At 47.9% G+C, this 15,040-nt stretch overlaps 1 protein-coding gene across 1 annotated transcript in view; it reads right to left on the reverse strand.

Annotated features, from left to right (window-relative positions):
• Positions 1-4,066: 4,066 nt before the first annotated feature.
• PLEKHM1 (pleckstrin homology and RUN domain containing M1) overlaps positions 4,067-15,040 on the reverse strand; it is a 46,065-nt gene continuing 35,091 nt past the window's right edge. The window contains 2 exon segments of the mRNA XM_006026397.2: positions 4,067-6,383; positions 13,957-14,114. Coding sequence (XP_006026459.1) covers positions 6,254-6,383; positions 13,957-14,114 — 288 coding nt within the window. The 3' untranslated portion in view covers positions 4,067-6,253.

Here is a 15,040-nt window from a genome sequence, read left to right on the forward strand (position 1 = left end):
CTCTGCCCCACTTCCTCCCTCACCACTGGGGCCTCGATCTCCTCTTTCTTCCCCCCCAGCCCCTTCCCCTTCCCCTTCCCAGGATAAATGGATACTTGCCTGCTGTTCTGGGCAGAGTGATCCACACACTGGCTGCGATCCTAGCTGCATGCGTGGCCCTCCCCACCCCTGCTGCAGCTGCCTTGTGGCTCTACCTACTGCCCTGTGTTTGAGGGGATTAAGGCCCTTTAGCCTTGGCCTTCCACTGCCTAAGGACAGGGCTGTAAGGAGGCCCAATGAGCACCGACAGCTTTGAGTCCAGAACAAGGCACATCAGTGATTCACTTGTATTCTGAAAAAAGGTTTGGAAGAGGTAGAAGGGGTGAGAACTGGATTTGTGCTTCCTGGGCTGCTTATACATTATACATCAGACAATCATTGTAATCACCAAGGATCCTGGTTTTCTCTGATTTTAAAAAAAATCCCCAATTTTAACTTAAAAAATGTAACCCCAAATCCACATTTTTCCATGATTAAAATGAGCCACCACTAATATATACATATATATATATATATACACATATACATATATCGTGCTGTTTCATTTTAATCATGGAAAAATGTGGATTTGGGGTTACTTTTTTTTTTTTAAACTGAAAATTGGGGATTTGTCTAAATCAGAGAAAACCAGGATCCCTGGTAATCACCAGTGATACTGTAATTTAGGCAGCGTGGACCAGAATCAGACTTCTCACTCCCAGCTAAGTGCCTTAACCACAAGGTTGCAGCTAAGCTCACTTGTTTACTCTTTTCTGACCCTATGACTGTTGTATTTATGGCAGCTTACTGGCCCAGCTTCAATAGGATTGCAGAGTCTATTAGCTCAGGCTCTTGGTTAGCCTGGCACTTAAAACACTCTCCTGGGAAAAGGAAGGTGTAGGTTTAAACCACCTTAGGCTGAAGAGGGCCTAAAACTCAGCTTCCCGCTGCCTCCTCCTCCCTGCCACATTTCCTGGGTAAGTGCCATAACCAGTAAGGCATGATATAAGATAGGCAACTGCATTACCATTGTGGTTATGATCACAAGTCCTTCATAGTCATAGATGACAGTGCTGCAGTAGGTGGGGATGATTGAGTCAAATGCGGTGAGGGCACAGATGACTGTACAGACCAGGAAAATGACCATGGGCCTGGAGAGACTGAAGGATAAGGAATAATGATGAGCTACATACATACAACTTGGGTAAGCCTGGAACACACTCAGCATTTACATACCAGTTACAGACACCCAGGAAAGATGCATTGTGTAAGATGTAACAAATATCAGGATAATGGTAGGCTATTTGGAAAGCCAGTAATGTAACTTGGGGGGGAAGGGGGGAGGACGTGAGCAGGGGACTAGCACCAAGCACTGACTGTGAGGGGGTGCCAAAATGTCCCATAACTGTCACCTCCTCCCCACTCCAGTCTGTCACAGCAGGGGCAGTGCAGTGCTGCGTCCATCTGTGTATCTGAGGGGCAAGTAAAATGGTGCTCTCCCCACCCCGCCAGGTACTGTTGTCATAGCAGGTGCAGCTCCACATCCGGGGGAGGGGGGGGCAGAAGGGCACCAGGGCCAGCGTTCCTGAACAGGGCTCAAGATACGTCTCCTAATGGGTTCTTAGATGGGCATCAGAGGGACACCAGCCCACCAACTGTGGACGCTGACTTGGTGCAGTCACTTGGATGGACTGGATGTGTTCAGATGAGCTGCATCCGAGAGTACTGAAGGAATTGGCTGGTGTCATAGCAGAACCGCTGGCATGGCTGTTTGAGCACTCATGGCACTTGGGTCAGGTCCTAGAGGACTGGAAAAGGGCCAATGTGGTCCTTATTTTCAAGAAGGGGGAGAAGGAGGATCTGAGTAATTATAGGCCAGTCAGTCTCACCTCCATCCTTGGAAATGTCTTTGAAAAGCTTATGAAGGATATTTGTGGGAGTGCAGTGGGAAAAATAATGCAGCAGGGAAACCAGCATGGATTTGTAGGAGGTAGATCACACCTGCCCAATCTGGTTTCATTTTATGACAGGGTCACAAAATGCTTAGACACAGGAGTACAGGTGGATGTTGTTTTCTTGGACTTTAGCAAGGCCTTCAATACGGTATGCCATCCTATTCTCATAAATAAATTAAGAGGCTGTGACGTAGATGTTTACACGGTCCGGTGGGTAGCAAATTGGCTTAGCGGTCATACCCAGAGAGTGGTAGTAGACGGGTTGGTATCAACCTGGAAGGTTGTGGGTAGCAGGGTCCCGCAGGGTTCAGTCCTTAGACCTGTACTCTTCAATGTCTTCATCAGTGACTTGGATGTGGGTGTGAGGTGTACTCTCTCCAAGTTTGCGGACAATACTAAATTGTGGGGTGAAGTGCACACTCCGGAGGGTAGGGAACGATTGCAGGCAGACCTGGACAGGTTAGAAAAGTGGGAAGCACACAATAGGATGCCGTACAACAAGGATAAGTGCAGAGTGCTGCACCTAGGGTGAAAAAATATCCAGCACACCTACTGGCTGGGAAGTGATCCTCTCAGCAGCACAGAAGCAGAAAGGGATCTCAGAGTCATAGTGGACTCTAAGATGAACATGAGTCATTGGTGTGACAAAATCATCAGCAAAGCTAACCACACTTTATTATGCATCAGCAGATGCATGACAAATAGATCCAAGGTGATACTTCCCCTCTATGCCGCATTGGTCAGACTGCAGTTGGAGTACCGCACCCAGTTTTGGGTGCTGTACTTCAAGAAGGATGTTGATAGACTCAAGATGGTCCAGAGGAGGGCCACTCATATGGTTAGGGGCTTACAGGACAAGCCCTATGAGGGGAGACTGAGGGACCTGGACCTCTTCAGCCTCCGCAAGAGAAGGCTGAGAGATGATCTTGTGGCTGCCTACAAATTTATTAGGCGGACGCAGCAAGGGATCAGAGGTGCTCTGTTCACCAGGGCACCTCCTGGGGTAACAAGGAACAGTGGTCACAAACTGAGAGAGTGCAGATTTAGGCTAGATATCAGGAAAAACTTCATGGTAAGGGTGGCCAAAATTTGGAACGGGCTTCCAAAGGAGGTGGTGCTCTCCCCTACCTTGGGGGTCTTTCAGAGAAGGCTGGATAGGCATCTGGCTGGGGCCATCTGTCCCCAGTATTCTTTCCTGCCTATGATGATCTGTTGAGGTCCCTTCTGACCCTAGCATCTATGAATCTATGAAAAAAGGTCACCTAGTCCAGCCCCCTGCTCAAGGCAGGATTATCCCTGACTAAACCATCCCAGCCAAATGTCTGCCTAACCTGGTCTTGAAAATTTCCAAGGATGGAGATTCCAGTTTCTCTATGTAGCCCCTGTTCTGATGCTTGACCAGCTTCATGGTCAGAAAATTCTTGCCTGATCTCCAACCTAAATGTCCCCTGCTGCAGCTTGAAGCCTTGCTCCTAATCCGGTCCCCTACAGCCATAAAGACAAGTCTCTCTCCACCCTTCAGGTGTTTGAAGGCTGCTATCAAATTCCCTCTCAGTCTTCTCTTCTCCATACTAAATAGTCCTAGTTCTTTCAGCCTTTTCTCGTAAGTTGCGTTTCCCAGGCCTCTGATCATATTTGTTTTGTGACTGTTTGCACAAGATCGGGAAGTCAAGGATTCAACAACTCAGGGTTTCAGTTGGAAACCCTAGGTAAGTAGCACAAGTCAAACTGAAGGCTGTCGCTCAGCAATGCAGTCCCCGAGAGAAGTGACAGGACCCAACAGGGGCTCTGCAAACCATCTGCAGCAGAAGAGTAAGGCTTGTATGAGCATTTCTAGGATCTTTTACTAAGACCAAGATTTTTGTCCCTGTAAACAAAACTTTTGCAGCCAGGAATGTAATGTCAATGAGTATTTAACAAGGAGCCACAACTGGGGTTGTGAGGGGCTGCGGAATAAGGTTATTTCATGACTGTAGTGCTGTCATGGAGTTTAGGACATGCCACTGTGCAACTTGGTTCCTCTGGGATGGGCTTGGGACCTTGCCTAAACAATGAAAAATCCTCCAGAGAGTAAGACACGTGGACTGCAAAGGTACAACAGACATAGAATTCTTTTTAATATTATTATAAAACATTTGTGTACATAGTGCAGTCAATCCCGTAATGCTTCCCACACCCAGATGAGATCTGTTCCCTGCCCCAGAGGGTTCACAATCTGGATGAGACAAGACAGACTAAAGCCTGGCAAGACATGGAAGGAGGGAGGGAGGGTGAGTGTGCGGGTTGCTAATGCAGAGGGACCTGAGAGGGATGAGGGAAGGGAACAAAGATGCTTGTGAGATGAAGACACACACAGCTAAATGGAGAAGGGATAACAAGGAAGAGAGACGAGTGAGAATAAGAAGGAGAAATAAAAGCAGAAACAGCAGGGGCAAGATTAGATAAGAGGCCTCATTCCCAAGAAGAAGGATTTGACTGTGATGTCAAAGGAGAGAAGCCAGTGGGGGGGGGGTGTTACACAATGGGGTGTGGGGAGGCCATTAGCAGGAGGGAGTGGATGGATGGATGGAAAGTGAGAGAGCTGAGCAGCACTGGCACCATGGTGAGAGATGACAGGGACTGCAGGGAAGCGGGGAGACTGAGACTGGGTGCCTGGGAGACAGGAAGGAGTGTAGAGCTGTCCGTGGAGATACAGAAGAGAGGAAGAGGTGAGGATAAGAGATAAGCAGTTCTCAATTTTGACAAGAGCCAGGGAGGGGGAGGGCAGAAGAGACTATCTGGAAAGTGAGCTTTGGTGGAGTGGAAGTGAGAGAAGACAGCATACTCCAGTGCAAACAGTGCCTCTGTGATAAAGGGGAAGGAGAGGAAGGGCTGGCTGGGAGAGGGGCAAAGCAGAAGCCAGACGGTGGCTTTGCAGTTAAAAGCGTGAGGACAAATGCAAGATCTCTATGGAGCAAACCTGATGCACACTCTCATTTTAGCTTGCCTGTCCCTATAAAGTCTGCTAAAATCAAGTAAGCCCTTAATAAAAGTAAGATCTTTTCATCTATAATTAAAACAGAGGTGAAGAAGAGCTACATCACATCATAAGATAATGCTATTCTGTGTGCCAGTTCTTCTGTTTGTTCTGGTCTCAGTAGATGGGCCAGCAGAGATCGAACAGCTCTGATGCGCTCCCTGTACAGTAGGCAGTCTTTTCCATAACACACAGCAGGGAGGAGAAAACTCAGACAACAGCTTTAGTCACTGTTAAGTAGACTTTGACAATATCCATATTAGAATGAAACAATAAAGCGAAAGGAAAATAAAAATCTCTCAATGGCCTTAGAACTGGCCAAGGATTAAAAAAATAATAGCCAAGGTGGGAATTTGTGTTTGGTTTGGATTTAAAGGCCACTGTATTTGGTGGATTCTACAAGTGAAAGAGCCTGAGGTGTCTTCTGGCAGGTGAGAAAGGAATGTCCCCTCTGAGCAGGCAGCAGGATTTAGGGGTGCATTTCTATTATGCAATATATGCTGTTCTGTTGGCACACGGCATGAAAATGGCAGCATAAATCAGCTGCTGCGTACAAAGTGCTGAAGGCACAAGACTTTAATTTCAGCTTCATTTTCTAAAGTCCTCCTCGCCATTTGGATTCGCACTGCCATTCTGTTGATTTCCCCCAAGCAGGCGAGATGCTTCTCCTATGCAAAAATCACATATACAAAAAAAAAATATCGTTTTACAGTATTGCAAATACCCTAAAAAACTAGAAACTTTTATACATTTCTGTTATACAGATGCTTGATTGGAAACCCTGTGATATTTACAGGCAGGAAATCTCTCAAATTTCCATCGCAAGCTGGCAGCACTTCCTCCAAGAGGACAGCCAGCAAAACTAAATAAAGAGAACAAACTTCTTTGAGAGATGGACATTTGGCCCAAAAATGCAGCAGCACCTGGTTAGTGTGAACAGAAAAAGTATTAGTTTATGAGTCACTGATTTATTTCCAGCAGGTTTCCACAGCACTGGCTCTATCTCCTCAGCAGCTTCTGCTCGTCTGGGAAGAGGCTCGCCCGGCTTAGTGCATCACCATGGGACTTTTATGGCTTATGACAACTCCTACTCTGGTAATGCCTGCATACAGGAGCTGCTCCAAGCAGTATTAAGAATGTATTTGCTTGGACTGAATGGCACGTGGCGTGTGATCCCTTTTTCCCCTTCATGCCATGTCCAAGCCACTCCAGTTGGAAGATGAGGAAAGTCACATGTGACAGTTGGTATGTGAGGAGCTGTTTGCTACACATTTGGTTCCACGATGACACCCGCTTGCAGCTTTTGCTGGTATTTTTGCCGGCGTTCACAGCGGGGGCAGGACTTCACACGAGACTGGCAGCAACTATGGAAGACGGTTTTGCATTCTTTGCACCTGTGAGAAAAGAGAAAGCACAAAGCACATCATCAAAAATATATTTTATTCTCTGCACGAAGTCAAGTGTAAAGAATCCCTCTATTGCCAAAGTCAAGCCACAGAGTTACTTGTTTTTTTACTTGTTTACCTTCAGTACCAAACCTCATTAATACTAAACTCTGACAATAATTAAGACTTATTACACCAATTACCAACCCGTAGCATAAATATTAAAAACAGATGAACTCATGCTGTCAGCAGGCAGTATTTAATAACCAAATGGAGAGAGGTTACCTTCAGTAACTGCTACATGAGATCAGGAAAGCTCCAAAAGAGCTTTTTCCCACCTCATGAGCATCAGCTGCCCTCAATCAGCTACTGGAACAAAATATATATATATATATATATATTTTTTTTTTACAGATTAATAAAAAACCAAGATGTGAACACAAGTAAAGCAGCAGGATTTGCCCATAAATGTCAGAATAGAAAAATGGTTCTTAAGAAGTGCAAGATCAAGCAAAAACATGTAAATCTAAACAACCAGAATCATGGATTGTGCGGGACAATTTTAATTCTCTCTCATCACAACAGTAATATGCAAGACGGCAAGGTCCATTTTTAAATGCAAATCAGTACTAGCAAAGAGCGTGCAAACCAAGCAACTTCTGAACAAATTTCAACTGTGAAGACTCCACCTTTTCTTTCTGCAGCCAGGACCTACATCCCAGCCCTGCTTGTAGAACCAGCCTGACTTCTTGATCCATCAGAGTAGGAAGTGCTGCCAGACAGCTCGAGACTTATTTTTTTCAGGAAGCACTGTTGACAAAGGAAATGATTGCAAGCACCCTAGAGATGGGAAGAAAGCAGATTCCAGGGCAGGATTTCTGTGATCAGTTTTGATTTTGGTGATGAGTAAAAGCAGCTAGGTGGGGACAGCGTAAAGCTCACAACACTCCCCACCAGCCATCTCTCAGCTGACTTAGAGCCTGAAGTGCGTGAGGAACATAAACAGCAGCAAATTATACCTTGCTGTAAATCTCGAGCTGATTCTGTATGTGCCCAATGCATGACTCAAGTTCCACATTCCAAAGAAAGCGCAGTCCGCCCAGGTGCTCAGAGCAGCTGGGCACATCCAAAGGAAACGTCAAAAATACCCAGAGCAGTTGCAGTGATGTTAACCGCTACGAAGGATATGGGAAGCCACAAAATTACATGGCGCTATTCTAATCCAAAAAAAACCAGGACCAAATTCTATTCTTTGTCATGGTGGTGTAAATTCAGAATGCCTCCCCACTGGCCTTCATGGTTTCAATCTGTGGTACCACAGAATTAGATCTCTGGATATAGTCAAATACACTGGGGTGCTCAATCTCAGTCTCATGGAGCCATGGCATCTGGCCTGTGGGGATCCTTATGGGTCTGAAAATTTGGCAACAGGGAAGGGTGGAGGCTTTGCGTCACCAGATCCAGCCTCAACCAGGTCACTGCCATGCACTGGGATAAGGGCTGGCACATCCGGATTGGGCCAGGTTGCTCTGTCCCCCTACACCCCACCCATCTGGATTGGGGTCGAACTGCTCCCTGCTCCCCTGTGCACACCTGGATCAGGGCTGCTCTATCCTGCCCCCAGCATGTCTGGATCAGAGTTGGGCCACTCCCCACCCTGGGTAGATGGATCAGAGTTGGCTTGGGCTTGGGCCCCCCACCTTGATGGCCCCACATATCAGATCCAGCCCATTGGTTGGACCTGACTCGTGGCTGGACCTGGCCCCACCTATTTGGCCTGCAGGGTGAAAGGTTGGGCACCACTGCACTAGACCAGTGATTCCCAAACTGTGGTATGGGTACCACCAGCGGTATGCAGACAACCTGTCAGTGATACGCTTTACCAGATTTATTATAATTAATTAATATGACAAAAATTTTCTGGTGGTACTTCATCATCAAAATTAGGAAGCTTGTGTGAATAGGGAAGTATTCGATTTTGTGGACAGCGATTCAATTTGGATCACTGTCCTGAATTGATTGACATCCGAAAAAACTACTTCACAGTTAGGGCGGCTAGGAGCTGGAACCAACTTCCAAGGGAGGTGGTGCTGGCCCCTACCCTGGGGATCTTTAAGAAGGGGCTGGATACTTACCTGGCTGGACTCATTTGAGTCCCGTTTTTGTTTTTAGGGTGAGTGTTTGTTTGTTTGTTTGTTTTTTTGTTGTTTTTTTTTTGGGTTGTTCTCCCGCCCTGGCGGGGGGTCGGGCTAGAAGATCTATTAGGTCCCTTCCGACCCTGAAACTATGAAACTATGAAACTATGATTCAGCTTTGGAAGATTCGGCACCGATTCGGAGAGATTCGGTGATTTGGATTGGCCGAGGAGAGGCAGGCAGAGCTGGGCGGCTGCAGGTTCTCCTGGGCCTCCTCCGGCTGTGTCTGCCTCTACCCAGGTGTGGGGAGCCACGGGAGAAGTCCCCATGGCTGCCCTGCCTGGCCCCATCCCCTGCTCGGCCCCAGCTTAGTTCCAGCACTTAAAAAAAGCCCCACACTCAGTGGCTGCAGGAGCAGCGACTGGGGCCTCTGAGGGCTTGTGGCAGAGCCCACCTGCATAGTGCAGGGCAGTGGGGGGCAAAAGGGGTCACTCCCCTAACCCCCGCTTGGCACCCGCACAGCAGCTGCCTCATGGTGTGAGTGCAGCACGGCTCGGCAGGGCACTGCGTGCTGCCTGGGAGCTAGGGCTGTTGGGGCTGAGAGGTGCCAGGCTCCAGCTGAAGACTGCGCAGGGGGGCTCTGCCACGAGTCCTCAGAGGCCCCAATCGCTGCTGCCAGAGCTGGTGAGTACAGAGTTAGTTTGCTATTTTAAAGTGCCGGGAGGCCGGACTGGGCAGGGGATGGGGCCAGGCAGGGCAGCCATGGAGGCTTCTTCTGCAGCTGGTCTGGTGGGGGGAACCACATAGGTTATGTCCTGCTGCTGCTTACCCCCTTCTGCCTGGAGTGAGCCACGTCCACATCCCTGGCTGGGCAAGTGGTAGCAGGGCAGAGACCCCGCTGCTGCGAGTGCATCCTGCGCCCCTCTGCCCTGGCTGGGCAGTTTGTCCCAGCCCCAATCCCTCCCTCCCCCTTGCCCCTTCCCTCCCACTTCCCCCAACCCCAACAGATTTACCAGCTGGAGGCAGCTGTCAGCTGCCTGTTTAGCCATGGCCGAACCTCCAAATCGGCCGAATCTTTTCCGAAATCGATTCAAAACATTTGAATCAATTCAGAGCTTTTACTTGGCTTCCTGATTTGATTCGTATTGAGATTGGGTCCCCTAATCGGGCTGAATCTCCTCCAAATTGAATCAGCTACTGAAGCTTTGTACAGCCCTAAAAATTAGCACCATGTAAGAAACAAATTGTTTCTTCTGATAGCGTTTATAGAGCATGAGGCCCAGGGTGAAATTCTGGCCTATATAAAGTCAGCGGAGAGTTTGGCCTTCAGAGAAGACAGAATTTTGCCTGAAGTATTTCAGAATGGGCTGCTGCCAAAAGGAAACAACTGGGCCTCCACCTGCAAAGAAAATGGTCTCAGGAAATAGCTGCTGGCAATGTGAAAATGAAAATATGGCTCTCACAGCCAGAACTATTGTTTGGAGGCATTTCAGACATATCCTGCTCGAGTGATATACAGCACAGCCCAAGCAGCTGGCTTTCACACATGGCAAGAAGCAGCAGGAAGTTGGGTTGAGCTTGGCGAGAATGTGTTTGAGCTGTTTTCCTGCTGTAATGCACAGAGTGCCTTGCTTCTATGAGAAAAAGTGAAGTTTTAGACCACAGATAGAAAAAAACCTGCACCACCCCTCCCATCATGCTGCCAGCACAATTCATTGCTGTGCTCACACACAAGGATGCATGGGGTCAGTGTGCTTTTGTTGTGGGCTAGGCCTTTGCAATTCAAATTTGTGGGCTATGCTGTCAAACACTGAGCAGGGTGTGGTCCCTGCAAGAGGGAAGCAGCAAAAAAGGCATCCTGCTAGAAACAATGAGATTGGACATACCCCACATTTGGCATGTTAGGCACATCAAGAACTTGGTCCCACATACCTCTTATAGAGCTTTAAGACCAATTACTATGCACATCCCAGGCAGCAGATAGTCTCTGAGGTGTCACCCTGTCCTAACTGGTTCAGAGAGGACCCAAGCAACCACCTATTTTGTCAGACACTATTAAGGGGATTGGCAGAATGGATGGATGGATGGATGGATAGGGAACAGTAATAAAAGAGGTAATAAAAGAGGTCACTAGATCTATTTGAGATGAACAAGACCCCCTCATCAACATGGGCCATATAATTCTTGAACCAAGCAACACAAATTATAAACACCCAGGATTTATTCACTTGCTCTTTCACCAACATGATATATGCTATCACCTGCATCCAGTGCCTCTCTGCTGTCTGCCCTGGCCAGACAGGGAAAGACCTACATAAAAGTATGACTGAACACTGATTCAACATCGACTCCAAAAAACAAACATCACCAATCACAGAACTGCTGTCCTTAAGCAAGAACCATTACAAATTAACTGGAACGTGAAACTGCAGAACAAGACATCATCCACAAACTGGATGGTACTAACCATGGTGTCAATAGGAACTATGGATATTTATCCCATTACCTGGACTAGCTAAGACCTCCAGTTTCCCTCCAGATGTCAACTGCCTTCTCATTTATTATATCCCTTAACAATGTCCCCTACCTGTTGCTTTGCCTTGTGTGCAAAATCTTCTTTCTGCCAGCCCATTCATAGCATCTGATGCAGTAGGTTATTGCCTACAAAAAATTCACAGCTCTGAACCAGTTAGATGCCACCCTGTCTTACCATCTGCCTAATGTCAGACTAATACAGTTAATCACCTTTATGCACATCCCAGGAACCAGGAATGACCAGACCAGAGGCCCGTCTAGTCAAGCCAGTGCCAGTCACCTGCTTCTCAGAAAAGCACAAATAATCTTATTTAATTAAGTATAGAATAGCCAAGCTGCAGGATACATCTCTCCCTACTTGCAGCAGTGACTGGCTTATGCTCTTTAAGAACCTAGCACCCTCTCAAATGAAACTGAAGATGCTCTCATTCATATAAATGTTTTATTTCCAAAACCTTGGCTTTTGGGCCTCATGATATTCAGTGCCTGTTTTTTAACAAGCAGGATCTTCTTGTTCTTTGCTTCTGGAAATCTTTCTGGACTTCCAATCACTTGCCTCTGAGCTCCAATTTAAGTTCCTTTTTTTTTTTTTTTTTTTTGTATAGGGTAACAAGTAGGGCTGTGTGAAGCTTCAGTCCCTGATTCGATTCAGTGGAGATTCAGTACGATTCGGTGGCCAAATCTCTGAATCTGAATCGAATCAGGAGACACTTTAATCTCCCCAAATCGAATCGGAACCCTCCGAAATGCTTCGGAGATTCAGAAAGATTTGGCGATTCAGACATAGACACAACTTTAAATGTTTTTTCTGCATACCTCCAGCTAGCAGGCGGCTCGTGAGGGCTGAGATGGTGGGGAGCACGGAGTGTCCCACAGGAGCATGGGGAGCTCTCCAGTGCGCTTGGTAGCAGATCCGGAAACAGACCAGAAGCACTTCTGGTCCATTTCCGGGTCCGCGAGGGAGCGTGCAGGGGGGCCCCCTGTGCTCCCCTGGCTTGGCGACTGGTGCATCCTGGGTCTGGGGGGGCACCCGGGGTCCCCCCTGCGGTTGATCGCCAAGCCAGGGGGGCATGGGGACCCCACGTGTGCTCCTTGGCAGACCCAGAAGTCAACTGGAAATACTTTATCAGTGCTTCATGCCTATCTTCTGAAAGGTACCTCTTTGGTCCAATCACCCAATTGAGTCCTTGAGGACAATGGGAGCTGCTAAGTGCTTGGTACTTAGAAATCTGATCATTGGTTTAGGAGCACAAAGTATGAGCTTAACACTGGGTCTCCATTTTTAAGAACTCCTGTCTAAGTTTTCAGTGCAAAGCAAATGCAAGATGGCTGCACAACAGCCTCCTGACGTAACGACCAGATTAGGACAAGACCAGTCCAGAGGACAGGATGTGAGCTTAGGCCCTGGAAATCCTGGGTTCAAATCCCTCCTCTGTCACAAACTCCCTGTAAGACTGTGGGCAAGTTTTTTACTCTCTCTGCCTCTGTTCCTATTCTGTACACAGGACTGCCCAACAGACACGTTGTGCAGGTGTGTGAAAGATTATGGAGGTGCTCAGATATTAAGTCAGGGCTAGGCAACCTTTTTTTGACAGAGCGCCAAAAAATCTGCAATGTCTACCTTGTAAGGTGCCAAAGTGCCACCGAGCCAGAAAACCAAAACTAGGGTCGGGGGGGTACATGGCAGGATGCACCGCATATTAATATAGTTAATAATCATAAATGTTGCTTTTTTTAAAAACAGTAGATACCAGGTTTTCTAAAAATTCTAAACCTGGTGACAATAAATAAAACTTCATATACTGCCTTTGTTGTTGTGTATACTTTTTTTGAGAGAAAAAAGAGCGAGAAAGAGGGAAAGTACAGAAAAAAGAGAAAGAGAAGAGAGAAAAAAGTAGAGGAGAGAAAAAAAAGGAGAGCGAGAGAGAGAACCAGACCCATGTGCACAGACAGAGCACCAGAGACGCACACAACCAGTGTGCAAAGAACCAGATACACGAACCCCCCATCCCAGAACCAGACACACATGCGCACACACAACCAGAATCGCATGCACACACACACAAAACCAAACAGGCATGCACAGAACCAGGCACATGCACATACACACACCAAACCAGACGGACACATACATATGTGTGTGCAGTCGCCGCCAACATGGAGCTGATGCCGGGACTCTGGAGCCCCAGCCCCACGCTGGTGGTGACTGCATGTGCACCTCAGATCAAATGGTGGGGAGGGGCAGGGGTTGTGCTGCTTCAGGTCCCTCCCCTGTCGTCCGCCCAGAGAGGTGTACCCAGCCCCTGCTAGCGCTAGGCCTGGCTTGGGCTCTGGAGCACACAGGGGCAGCACTGGGATGAGGTTTCAGGGCCTATAGCTACCCCAAAATTTGCCTTAGCCACCCCACCCCCATAGCCACCCCTGCAGTGCCAGCCAGGCCACCACCACGCACAGCTGAGCCCACCCCACTCCTGCCCGCAGTGCCGCCCTCCCTGGCCCCCCACCGGGAAGAGGCTGGTGCCACCCCTGCAGCTGGCCCAGGCTCTGGGTAGCTGCTGCCAGCCATGGAGCTCTGGCTGCTTGCAACAGGGCTTCCAGCCTCCCAGACACCTGCTGGGAGAAGCAAGGGATCCGTGGTGTGCTGAGCAAAATGGCCTCGCATGTCATGCTGTGGCACGCATGCCAGGGGTTACTGATCTCTGTATTAGGTTAAGGAAATCATGCACACACCTCACAACATTTAGGCAGATTAAACCTGTTTAATCAGTTCTCACAGAATTCTTACGGCGAAAGCATCCTGTCTCTTAGAGAAAGAGCAACTGAAAAAGCCAGTCAGGAGCTTACAGGGGCTTCACTGGCCACTACACTGTAAAAGTCCCAAGATGGTACATTATACTGGAAAGTACACTCACCTGGTGGTCGTGTCAAACTCAAAGGGAAAAATGATGTCATTGCGATTGCAAATCTGACAGATGAAGCCTCTCTGGGTGCAGAGGTCACAGTTATAAACATGGTGGGAAGCAAACTGGATCAGTGATTGCAGAAAAACTTCAAAGATACCATCTGCAATCTGGGGAGTATGGAACCAAAAACAAAACAAAACAAAACTTGGGAAGTTGGTTTGCATAGGTGCAGGAGATGCTGCTTTTGGCAACAAGCTTCGTACACACAGAAAGGTTAAGGCTGTGATTTTAAGACCTAGCTATGCTCTGATGGGATACTGTGACTGCCTCCAAGCTGATCATCTTGGTGAGTCTTCAGAGCACATTTTTTGTAGGTTGCAAGTAAAAAGGCTGTGTGGCCTACATATCATCAGCTAGGGCAGTGAGTCAGCCCAAGTTCTCTCTAGCTTGTCTCTCATCTGTCCTGCAAGCCCTCCCTTCTGCATGTGTATCACCCCTTCTGTCCTGCCTATACACATGGCCACTGGGGAGACAATAGTTCAGCTACATGAAGTTGACACAAGGTCCCAAAATATGATCACCCAGCTGCTGCAGTGACTTCACTCTCCCTGCATGAGATTCACCCCTGGGCACAACGTCAACATGAGAACCACCTACTAAGAAATTCCCACTTCAGCCCTGTCTGGGGGTAGATATGGGGCTTAACTTCTGTCAAGCCTTATGCTGCCTGAATCTGAGCAACTCATTAAGATAAGGATGTAGGCAGCAGCAGCAACCAAGACATGACAATTGATGTAGGTGGGCAGTGACCCCTCTAGGGGGCATAGCAGGGCTGGCAGTAGTCGTAGTTAACCCTTTGTTTAAAAAAGTTGGCATTCAGGAGTCCCTTTTCAATGCCCACGTGAATCTTTTGATGTCAGAAGCCAAGAGCACTTGTGCCTGGGAAGGTGACTATAACCACTTCTCCCTGATGCTGTCCAAGCCATCAGAGAAACACTACCATCCTGTCCAAAAGGACCTGGATGTTTACCTCTCTTGGAAGCTACAGCTAGTGAAAAATGTAGTTATGCTCTTGGCTTGGAGGTCAGAGAAC

Source organism: Alligator sinensis, unplaced genomic scaffold (genome assembly GCF_000455745.1).
Source record: "Alligator sinensis unplaced genomic scaffold, ASM45574v1 scaffold919_1, whole genome shotgun sequence".
Classification (NCBI taxonomy): Eukaryota; Metazoa; Chordata; order Crocodylia; family Alligatoridae; genus Alligator; species Alligator sinensis.